The sequence below is a fragment of the Rhipicephalus sanguineus genome, chromosome 8 (assembly GCF_013339695.2).
Source record: "Rhipicephalus sanguineus isolate Rsan-2018 chromosome 8, BIME_Rsan_1.4, whole genome shotgun sequence".
Classification (NCBI taxonomy): domain Eukaryota; kingdom Metazoa; phylum Arthropoda; class Arachnida; order Ixodida; family Ixodidae; genus Rhipicephalus; species Rhipicephalus sanguineus.
Genome location: NC_051183.1, coordinates 29,338,154 through 29,350,641, shown reverse-complemented (window position 1 = coordinate 29,350,641; position 12,488 = coordinate 29,338,154). Strand labels below are relative to the sequence as shown.

Below are 12,488 nucleotides of genomic sequence, written 5' to 3'. Positions count from 1 at the left end.
CATTCATGATATGCTTGCAGCAAACTGAAGACGCTAGGACATAAAAAAAAACAAATAAAAATGCATCCTTAAAAATGCTTCAGTTATGCTATTTAAATATGTCAAAGATGTGATGAGAAAATAGTTAAGGGAATAAAAGTAGTCGAATGATGCACGAATGCATCCATGGAAAAAAAAACGTTTCCTTAAAAAAAACAAATAAAAATGCACCCTTAAAAATGCTTCAGTTATGCTATTTAAATATGTCAAAGATGTGATGAGAAAATAGTTAAGAGAATAAAAGTAGTCGAATGATGCACGAATGCATCCATGGAAAAAGAACGTTTCCTTAATAAATTTTGACTATAGTTTTAGATGTTCCCTGTTCAGGTTCCATTGATCCTTTCCGTTATTTTTTCACAGTGACCCACAGGATACAACACCATACACATATAATAAAACAAAGCCATTGCCAATAAAAAGTGGAATTCGTAAAATGACTGCAATGGTATAATTCCATGCATTAGAAAAGAAAAGTTGAGCAAAACACAATCACAGAATAACTGGTTGACGATATATAACATCACAGCAAGAACAAAACATTTCTAAAAATGTCAGGTGGACAAAGCATTCTGTGTTTAACAAATTCGGTCCTTGATAACATTACGTTTCCTATTTGTTGGTTATTGTATGCAGTATGAACCAACCGATAATTACTGCATAGATTGTGAATGCTATAGAGAACTCACTATTTTGCGTTTTGTGTCACTATAGTTCTTCACAGCTTAAGCTACTCATCTGTACTTTCCAATGACATTCCCTTAGAAATTTACCCTAAATGATTAAAGAGGTAAGGTCCCAGTCATATTTCAAAGGCATGTTCCTTCCATTCAAATGCCTACGGTGATGACTAATTTCGACAATCCCAGCTGAGTATCTGACTTCAGACAGTAAACTTACACATGAATTCAACGTGCAGTGTTGTATTGGCACTGAAGGAATTGCACTCCTCTTGCTAACATATTGTGCAGACATTCAGACAAATACCGTACCTCAAGAACTAAATCCTAAGCGTCAATTAGATTAGTTTTACCAAACGGGCAAATATACTGAAATTTACTCATCACAAAACATTCACTACAAAAGAAAATATCTGCATACCTATAATCATAATCCTTTCTTTGGTGCTCCCACTATAAATGCATACCTTTTTTTTCTCATGAATAAACATGCATGCTTCAAACGAAATAAAATAAAGCCGTAGGAAGCGCATCTGGAAAAGTTGATTATTTTGGCTTTGCACGTTCACTTAAATTGCCATAGTACTGCTGAAAAATGTGTTCCCATTTCTGACAGAATGCCCATCTTAAAAGACATAGGAATGTTATGTATTGGTCTTCAGAAATGCTGTTTATGATCAATTATGACCCGAGTCATAAAAATGCTGCCTATGTAGTCACAAAGAGCACGATATGCTTTTGGCTGTGTGCTTTTGCTGAAATTAACATGGTCCTGCTGTACAAAAAACACTTCAAGCAACAGTGGGTGCATTTATGGTTTGTGCACGTAATATCGGTGTCATTTATTTTGTATGTCGTTTTCTAATCTCACCGCAACTGTTGTAGAATATATGAGCTCACAACATGAACCTCCGTGTCATGGAAAAATTCACAGTTCGTCTGAATGCCCTCTCATCGCATTATCTGTAGCCCAACTGTCATAGAAAGCTCAACAATGAACAACGCTGAAAAACGAGGAGTACCTTTGTTGTGTAAATCCCAGCCGTTTTTCTTCGCACAGTTCCTTTGAACATGTGAACTCACTCAGCTCACTGTCTTGAATTAAGAATACTATGTGGCACTGTTCCAACAGAATTTCTACCATCGTGAAGATTTTTCTGTAACATGGTCTACTGAACGTGCGCAATTAGTTCACAAGTCTACTTTCTTTTCTGGTCTAGCATTTGATAGCATTCACAGGCACTGCGACTGGGGCATATACACTTGAAATTCACTTTGGACAACATAGCACTGAGACTATCAGCAGGTTAAAATGCAGCCTTTTTCCTTCATTGACGGTCAAACTTGGCGCATCCATTTCTATGCTCGTCACAGTGGCACGGCTTGCATGGCCACTGCTGAATAAGTAGTTCACTGCTGCTCTGGTGCATGGGAATTATATCGGGCAGAACAGAAAATAATATTCATCAATATACCTTGCCCAATGCACCCCGACACTCACGGCATAAAATGAAACTGTATAAAATAACTTTTCAAAATGAGCCAGCGAACTTTCGAAAGCAACTAACAGAACTGCATAATAATTACATTGTTGTGTATTCATTTGAAACTAGCAAGATGTGTTTCAGGGCAAGATGATTCACTGGAGTAAAGTGATACCAAAAGGAAACGACTGCAAACAAACACACCCTGCAAGGCATGCATATTCAGAGGCATGTCGTTTTCTTTTTTTTTTATCTCTTATCACTTACTCAGCTTTACCCTTTCCCTGCTTGCACTTGCTCCGTCCTCAACAGCTGAAAGTGAGATCCATTGTTTCAAGAGATAGATTATATATATATATATATATATATATATATATATATATATATATATATATATATATATATATATATATATATATAGGAAAGAGTGGGCCTCTATGACAAGGTCAACTGATTACATTACAAGTTGGACATGTCTCAGCTGCTGCGTAAACTGTCTCACTCGTCACTTCCCTCATGCTGTCCACCAGATGAGAGAGTCATGCTGAGTCGCAGCTGCAAGGTACCGTAGCTCCAGAACTGGCACCCAGCGAGTGCACTGACATGAAGAGGACCGCCGACCGTGAAAGGAGGGTTGTCAGCGGAGGCGGGCATCTGGAAAGACGGCTCGCTCGACATCATGGACGTGTTGAGGAAGAAGCGGACCTCCTTTGTCGAATCCTGCGGATGCATTACCGAGAAGGTTAGAGACTTGCGGAAGGGCCACTGCAGCGCAGAGTTGGTGGGGGCCGGACATAGCTGGACCTTGAACCTCAGCACGAGGTCTTCCTTCCTCTCCGCGTTGTCGTTAGCTGACTTTGCCGGCGAGACCAGCTTGCGCTCGCAGCGGACGCCGAGCCTCAGGGAGTAGCCGCAGACGTTCGAAGGCGCGCTGTAAACTTCTTCCGCGTACTCTGGAACCTGTCTGGTGAAGTAGCGAACCCTGCTGACCAGTACGGCTAGACCCCGCGGTCGCCAAGTCGCCGAGAGGGACAGCAAGCCGACTGAACGCAGGAGACTGACCGCAGTGGTCACCAGTTCGGACTTGCTGACGCCGGAGACCTCCCTGCTGTGAACGTGCTCGACGAGCGAGTTGAGTTTCGTCTCCAGGCTGTACTGGAAGTCCGCGACCTCGGCGAGGGAAAGTGACGGAATCTTCTCAGAGTCGCCGGCCGGCTTCAGTATGCCGGACGCCTCGGCGGCTCCGCCGTTTTCTTGAGACTCCAGCTTGACGTCATGCTTCCTGCAAGCGTCTCGGTGGTCGCGCATGCCGGACCTCGGAACTTCGGCATGACAGCGGTCGCAGGAGACTGCGTGGAATTGACACTTCTGGTAGTAGTGAGCAGGGAGGTCGCTCAGTGTCGCCACGAACGGGCAGCCGTGCTTGGCGTTCCAGCATTTGACGCGCATGCCCTCAAGTTCCCTCGGTGCCGTGGAGAGCCACTGGACCTCACCTTCGACGTACGAAGCATCGTCGATCGGACAGCGCTGTCCGCTTTCCAGCGACGCCATGTAGCACGGCTCGCAGAGCGCGTGCGAGCATCCCAACAGTGCCGTACCCCTCGACAACACTCGACATGACGCGCAGATCTTATCGGCGTCCACGGGCTCTTCAAACTCGATCGGCCTCCAGTCGTACTCGGGCGAGAAGCCGCTTACCGTGTATTGCGTTGGGACGCTCAGCCGTAGCCATGACTCACGAAGCACTCCGCAACCGATGCAAGATGTTGGTAGTGTTGACGGCGACAATCGAATCCAATCGTTGACCTGAATTCGCTGGAATCGGTGCGGACTGAATCAGTTCACGTAACGTACGCCGATCGACGCCGCCCGAGGTTAATGACACGAACGACACAAATATAAACAACGACTACATTGACACACACGGGAAGTGAAGCGACAGGATGCCTCCGACGTGTTCTAGAAAAACACCCGGATTTGGATCCGTTTGGCTTGCCATCGGCTTCTTTCTTTTTCACTTCTTTTCTTTTGGTTAATGATATCTACACAAAGGTGTCCCTATTTATACAAACTATCAACAAAGAAGGTTTCAAATCAAGCAATGAAATTAAAATTACACAATTTTTAATTGCTAACAAGCGATGGGACATTCCTAAATGCGATTGCTATGGGAGCGTCTGCTAGAGAACTGGTTTTCGAACTTCTACGTTACCAACACCCGTAGCACTCATGGTTCTAAAGCTTGTGTTCGAAGCTTTATAATCCGTCGCTTAATACATTATCATAATCGACTTCGTTACGTGTATCAATATATTTTCTGAATTAAATCTCTTCTCGTTGTACACATTGTTCGCAGCAGGGACTTAAAAATATTTTATCTCTATTTTATCCAGGTTACCCAATAGGTATCATGTTAGGTATATTATTCATGACAATCATCTGATAGAAACATTGCGAATGCGTTATAAGGTTTCACGATTATTCCAAACCTCATTTTTGCTTTTACTAAAGAAAAACAAAGTGAGCGGTTCGAGTTCGTAGCAAGACGTGACGTCTCTAGCAGAGCTCTTTTAGTCTTTACATGTGTTAGCAGATACGTAACCTGCACCGTCGTTACCTAATGACTATTGTAGATTTAGGAAAAGCCTACTATAAGAAAGCACTCATTCGCTATTTTCTGACATGCTTTGCAGCAATGAAATGGTAGCGTCTGGCATGTCTGGCATGCGTCTGGTTTGTACCTCTTGCCGCCTAGCGGGATTTTGCAGAACCCTTGCGACAACAGTTGCGGTTGTTGGTGCCAGATGGCGCTGCGCTTCCTTAGTGTTCCCTTAGCGTCCCAAAAAAGTAGCTTTTTTGGGGGGCACGCGGGCCCTTCGGTGCCCACGGTAGCTTGTAATGAGGAAAACAACCAGGGGGACTCTTTGACAGGCAGTATAGCGAAAAACCAGAGAAAAGGTAAAAGAAGGGAGAAGGCGCGTGTTGCAATTAGTTACATAAACATGCAGGGTGGCAGAAAAAAGGCAAAATGGTTAGAGATTGAGCAGCAGTTAAGCAAGGAACAGATAGGTGATTATGCGGTTACAGAAACATACCTTAGAGACTTGGAAGAGCCACCACATATTGACAATTATATTTGGCAAGGATGTAACAGGATCACCTCAGAAAGGAGAGGTGGGGGTGTTGGAATGCTAATTCATAGCAGAACAAAATTAGATAGAGTGAAACAAACGTGTTCAGAGCACATGTGAGTTTCGGGAACAGTAGGTGGAAAGAAAACGTGGCTAGGTGTAGCTTACTTGTGGACAGACAATAACTGCAGAGAAAGGAATCTGGAGATAGTCAAATGCATAAGCACCGATATTAAAGAATTTGGTCATGATGCCGAAATAATCCTTCTAGGGGACATGAACGCTCACATTCATGACCATGACGGATATTCAGACACCAATGGCAAGTTATTGCTAAATCTCTGCGAGCAACGTAGTCTTGAGATAGTTAACGTGGGGCCTAAGTGTGAGGGGCAGATCACGTGGGAAGTCGGAAACCGGCAATCGAGCATTGATTATTGTCTCATGACAGAAGGAATATATGACAAACTTAGAGAGATGAGAATAGACGAGGAAGGCATTAACAGCTTGGGTAGTGATCATAAACGCATAATATTACAAATGGGATATAAAACTGAAAATAAGAACATAGAATCAAAGTTTGGCAGCTTGTATCTAAATGACAAACAAATAACAAATATAGCCGCAAGAGTCGAGGAAAAAGTAGACGAACTACCAGGCAAAGACTGGAAGTATAGTGAGCTGCTACATGTAATCACGAAAGAAATGGAAAAAGAGAAGAAAACTATTTGTTGGAAAGGAAAGAGAAAACCAAAAAGTTGGTGGAACAAAGAAATCCGGGAGGCGATCGAGAAGCGACGTGAGGCATCACGGGAGCACAGACAAGCAAAAAAAAAAAAAAAAAAGAAGTGGCCACAGGACGAAGTCAACCAAATATGGGAAATATATTTAGAGCAAAAATCCATTGTGCAGAAATTAGTCGAGGCAAAAATTAAAGGTGAATGTGAACGCTGGATGACAGAGATTCGCGAAAAGAAGAAGGCCGCGCCCAGGATGTTTTGGAGCCACCTAAAAGCGCTGGGTAGGAAGTCTGTCACAATGCAACAACATATGGTAGATGAAGGAGGAAATCAATTGGAAGGCTATGAAGCGCTAGGTTACATCCGAAAGATAACAGCTGATTCGTTTAAAAAGGTCGCCCCGGGGATTCCCCCAGTGAGTAAAAGTACGCAAAGGAGTGCAACCGACGAAGATGTAGTACTAGAGAATTTCAATTGGAAGAAGGCCGAAGGAAAAATTCCTAAGCGCACTACTCCGGGCTTAGATGGGGTTCCCGTCAGCCTCATTAACGAATTCGGACATAACACTAAAGAAGCACTGCTGAAAGCCGTAGAAAAGTGCTTACAGGAGAGGGAAATACCAGACAGTTGGCGAAAAAGTAGAATGAACTTAATCTATAAAGGCAAGGGAGAAAGGGATAACATTCGCTCGTATAGACCGCTAACCATTACATCGGTGCTATACAGGTTGGCGATGCAGGCAGTAAAATTAAAAATAGAAGCGTGGGTAGAACAAAATGATATTTTGGGAGAACTTCAGAATGGATTTCGAATTGACAGGCGGTTAGACGATAATCTGTTTGTTCTTACCCAGTGTATAGAAATATCGAAAATAGAAAACAGGCCCTTATACGTAGCTTATATAGATATTACCGGGGCGTATGAAATTTTGTGGGATATACTGAAAGAAGTGGGCATAGGTGACGACTGTATACAGCTTTTGAGGGAAATATACCGAGAAAATACAGTTTGTATAGAATGGGAAGGAATAAGTAGCAAGGACAGCGTTGAAATTAGCAAGGGGCTGAGACAGGGATGTCCTTTGTCCCCGCTGTTATTCATGCTGTACATGGTGAGGATGGAAAAAGCGCTAGAAAGTAGCAACATTGGATTTAATTTGTCACACAAGCAGGTCGGCACGATGGTTGAGCAGAAGCTTCCAGGTCTATTTTATGCTGATGATATTGTCTTATTTGCGGACAGTCAAGATGATATACAGCGACTGGCAGATATATGCGGAAGGGAATGTGAGGCTCTAGGACTAGGATTTAGTGCAACAAAATGTGGATTGATGGTATTCAATGATCACGAAGACCATGTGGTCTTTATACAGGGCCAAAAAATACCGAGGGTAAGCGAGTACAAGTACCTCGGAGTATGGGTAAATGAGGGGGATAGATATATGGAGGTGCAAGAGAAAGCATTGGTAGCAAAGGGAAAGAGGAATGCTGCAATTATGAAGCACAGAGCTTTATGGGGATACAATAGGTACGAGGTGCTTCGAGGGCTGTGGAAGGGTGTGATGGTCCCGGGGCTTACATTTGGGAACTCAGTAGTGTGCATGAAGTCAGAGGTACAATCAGGAATGGATGTAAATCAAAGGACGGTGGGCCGCCTCGTGTTGGGCGCTCACGGGAAGACGACAAATGAGGCTGTAAAGGGTGATATGGGATGGACAGGCTTTGAAGTGAGGGAAGCTCAGAGCAAAATGAGATTCGAAGAGAGGCTGAGGAAAATGAAGAACAGTAGATGGGCAGAGAAGGTTTTCAGGTATTTGTATAGAAAAAGCGTTGACACGCAGTGGAGAAAAAGAACTAGGAGGCTTACCAATAAATTTACGGCTAGCAGTGCGGGCGATATGGCAACAAGGAGCATTAAGCGGAAGGTCAGAGAGGCGGAGAGGACTTATTGGATGGCAGCGATGGAAAAGAAGCCGGATCTGAGTAACTACTGAAAGGGAAAAAACGAAATAAGGAGGGAAAGGTTTTATGATAATTCAAGGGGAAGCGCTTTACTGTTTGAAGCAAGGTCGGGCTGCCTTAGAACGCGTAGTTATAAAGCGAGATTCAGTAACGAAGAAGAACAATGTACATGCTGCGGGGGAACTAAGGAAACGATGGAACATGTACTGATTGAATGTGGCGATATTCACCCAGGTATACGTGTGGGCACGAGTCTACATGAAGCCTTGGGTTTTAGGGACAACAATGGAAAGCTGCACACGTCCGCGATAGAAATAAGTAAGAGACGGTTAGAGTATTGGTGGCAGAAAAGTAGAGATAAAGAACAAAAATAAATAATGGGGGGAAAATAAGGTCATTCTGCCTTAAGAGGCAGAGAGATGGACCGTGAATTTATATTTTTTTTTTGGTATAATAACATAGATTTAATCAATGTAGATAAGGTACTAGGCCAACATGAAACAAGGAAGCTTTTTTTATATTTTTTTTTTCTTCGAGCCTGGTGGCAGACATGTCACCGCCCCGTTTTAAAGGGGACGCTCATAGCATCCATCCATCCGTAAGAAGAAGAATGCACGTGCTGCGGGGAAGATAAGGAAACGGCGGAGCATGTTCTGATTGAATGTGGAGATATCCACCAAGGTGTACGTTTGGGCACGAGTCTACATGAAGCCTTGGGTTTTAGAGACGACAATGGAAAGCTAAACACACCCGCGACTGAAATAAGTAAGAGACGGTTAGAGTATTGGTGGCAGAAAATTAGAGACAAAGGACAAAAGTAAATATTGGAAAAAAAAGGACATTCTGCCCTAAAGGGCAGAGAACTGGGCTGAGAATTTTTTTGTGTTTTTCTTTTTGTAGTAAGGTAGATTTAACTGAAGTAGAGACACTATAGGCCAACACTAAGAAAAAGAAGAGTAATGGTTTTTCTTTCTTTTTTTTTTTTTTGTCGAGCCTGGTGGCACACGTGTCACCGCCCCGTTATCAAGGGCACGCTCATAGCATCCATCCATCGTAGTGCCACTAGCCGTGTTGCCGTGTCGTGGCACTAGTGGTACGTCGGGCACATGTTGGGGCACATGTCCAGCTCGGATCCCATGACCCAAGAGTCCCACGTGAAACGTGCGAGGACAGCGGCCCGCGCCAATGGGATCCCGGACTAAGGATCGCACTCACCGATATTCTCGCAGAACATCAAATAAACGTTTTTTTTTTCTCTCTCTCTCTCTCTGCCGCTAGCCGTCATTCCGTTTCAAAGAAAAAAATCCTTTATTGTTCATTAATATTTTTTGAAACGTTTCTCTTCAAGCTATCTCACTGCCTTCATACTTGTTCTACGATGAATGCAAAATTGCTACGGCGCCAAATCGGTGCGAAAACGGTGCAATATTCTTCCAGGTTGGTCATCATGCGAAGTGGCGCAAAGCCCTTCATTGGCATTCCCTGAGTAACCAACACTACTACAAACACTACCAACAAATTCGTTCTCGTTGTTCTTTATTTATATGATTGTAGTGTGTGTAGCAAACGCTAAAACGGATAACACAAACATGTGCAGCCAGTAGGCGCAGTCAAGAAGATATAGGCGCGTTTGGCGCTATTTTTAAACGTTGGGAATCCGAAGGCGGGCGGCACTTAGTGGAAACACTTTCCAAGTTTGCAGGCATGTTATGGCGTAAAATTTTTAAAAATCTGATTTTCAGTCGATATTTTCCGTCATCCACCCCAGGTGGTGGAAATAACCGGAGTCCCTTACTACGGCTCGCCCCATAATCATATCGTGGTTTCGACAATTTAAACTCCAGAGATTAATTCTTAACTTTTTCTGCGTTATGCGTGTCACGCGACTTCTTGCCCAAGTAATATTCATGTATATTCATTTTTTCCTCCGTCATTACTTCAATATTCAACGTCTGCCTGAGTGCGGGCTCACATATATTTGCTAATCAGCATCGCGCTGGGCATGCCGTTACCGATGATTGTTAGCCAGTGGCAGCCGCATAGCACGAACTTACATAAAATGTGCTCACGGCTTCTAAAACGTTGTTCTGGTACTCTTGGCTTCGGGTAGAGACTCGAATATATATATATATATATATATATATATATAGTATCTATATATATATTATATATATATATATATATTAATATAGACCAGGGGCGTAGCAGGGGGGTTTGGGGGGTTCAACCCCCCCCCCCCCAAAATTTTTCAGTTTTGCTTGCGTATATATACATGCGCACATACAAACGTACGCACGAACAGACATAAAGTATGGTTAACCCCCTCACCCCTCCCCTCCCCCCCGACAAAAATTTCTGGCTACGCCCCTGATATACACACACTAGTATCCACGTCTTGTTTGCGTATCAGCACTATGGAAACAAGACGTGGCTTCCCGATGCACGGTTACCTGCCTTCTGCTGCCGCTCCAAGCGGCCTTGAAAACAACGTTTTTAGTTGCGTGCAACCAAAGCACGTCTTGTTGTAATTCCCAATAAAGTTGGTTTGGCTCCGTTTGTAATCCATGTGGCCCTGTGCGCATGCGCGTGACAGTGGGCCTCCGATATCGCTAGTACGGAGGTGCTACGCGGCCAGTGAAGCTATGCTATAAATAGCAGCAGGAGGCCGCTTACAGTAGGCGGGCTGCACGTTATAAGGCCTTGTGTGGGCGCATTGTGTGTGCATTTTCATTATAACTGAGGTCCGTGTGTGTATGAGCAATACTGTTCCATATAAAATCTTCTTGACTTCAGTGCGATGGCTCATACACGCTGCAGGGGATTGGCCAAGTGGGTGGATTTTTACAGCGAAAGCTGATATATGAGATCACTTGAACGGCTGTTTTTGGAGCCATACTTGTCCTCCGTCGCCGGTGTCCGTAACCACTATCGCGCGAAATAAAAAAAAAACGAAATACAAATTTGCAGAATGGAGCGGGATACGAACCTGGGCCCTCTGTGTTGGAGCCCAGTATTCTACCTCAGAGTCATGCCGGTTTTTTTTATTGCCTTCTTGACTACAGGTCAAGATAGTCTAACAATCACACATCATACCCGTTTCATGTGCGTTAATGCATCAAACAAAGATATCACATCTTCATCTAGCATATAGACACTGTGATTTTAAAGTTCCATCTGTTCATGAGTGTTTCGTGGAAATTATTGTCAAAGTGCCTGATGTGTATAAGACAACTCAGAGACATGCCGGGGCTTGGAACCACATTAACATTTATAATTAGCGTGGTAGAAAAGTAAAATATCAACCAGGCGTCACAGGACGCCAATTCTGTAACCATGCAGCTTCACACAATGCGAATTGCGCAACGAGTAGGTTGTTGAATGCTTCCAACCCATTACTAAGGGCTCTGCCGCAATTCTTCATCGTCACCAGGCACAGCATCAACAAAGTGCGCATAATGCCTTACAGGTGTGTGTTTAGCGGGTACACTCTTAAAAAAAAGGTTGTAATACTTACTAAGTTTCACTTACTAAGTGCTTGTCACATATGTTACTACCCTCTTAGTAACTGGAGTTAGTAACAAGAGGCTTAGTAACCGCTACTAAGCAAGGATGTTAGTAACGGATACTACCTTCTTAGTAACAGCTGCTACCCTCTTAGTAACAGCTGCTACCCTCTTAGTAACAGAAGTTGCAGCATCTTAGTAACAGATACTACCCTCTTAGTAACAGATACTACCCTCTTAGTAACAGGTTCTACCCTCTTAGTAACTGAAGCAAGCAGCATGTTAGTAACAAATACTACCCCCTTAGTAACTGAAGCAAGCAGCATGCTAGTAACAGGTACTACCCTCTTATAACTGAAGCAAGCAGTATCTTAGTAACAGATACTACCCTCTTAGTAACAGGTTCTACCCTCTTAGTAACTGCAGCAAGCAGTGTGTTAGTAACAGATACTACCCTCTTAGTAACTGAAGCAAGCAACATGTTAGTAACAGATACTACCCTCTTAGTAACTGAAGCAAGCAGCATGTTAGTAACATATACTACCCTCTTAGTAACTGAAGCAAGCAGCATTTTAGTAACAGATACTACCCTCTTAGTAACTGAAGCAAGCAGCATTTTAGTAACAGATACTACCCTCTTAGCAACCAGTTAGTAATTGACCCTAACCACTTACTAAGTGCAAATAGTAACACGTCCCACACTACTTGATAAAAATATTACGAACTTAGAAACTTCAGTAACATACTAATCGCTACTCCCTCTCCGACTGCTTTAGTTGCACGGTAAAGTGCAGGAAACCTCAGATAATGAGAGGATCCCAAATATAGGTGAAGTGCGGCTCGACAACTGGCGCTCTTGTGCATGTTGTTGGTGAAAGGCTTTCTGCAGACATGACGAAAACCACAAGTTTCATCGTCTAACATGCCATAAAGACATAACTTTCAGCATG

General features: G+C 43.4%; 1 protein-coding gene across 1 annotated transcript; it reads right to left on the bottom strand.

Annotated features, from left to right (window-relative positions):
* Positions 1-2,607: 2,607 nt before the first annotated feature.
* Positions 2,608-4,170, bottom strand: LOC119401620 (uncharacterized). Its single transcript, XM_037668522.2, has one exon. The coding sequence runs from the start codon at positions 3,752-3,754 to the stop codon at positions 2,702-2,704; it is 1,053 nt and encodes a 350-aa protein (XP_037524450.1). The 5' UTR covers positions 3,755-4,170; the 3' UTR covers positions 2,608-2,701.
* Between the last annotated feature and the right edge of the window lie 8,318 nt (positions 4,171-12,488).

Excerpts from the sequence above, each read along its gene's own strand:
- LOC119401620 (XM_037668522.2), bottom strand. The coding sequence starts at position 3,754 with ATGGCGTCGCTGGAAAGCGGACAGCGCTGTCCGATCGACGATGCTTCG.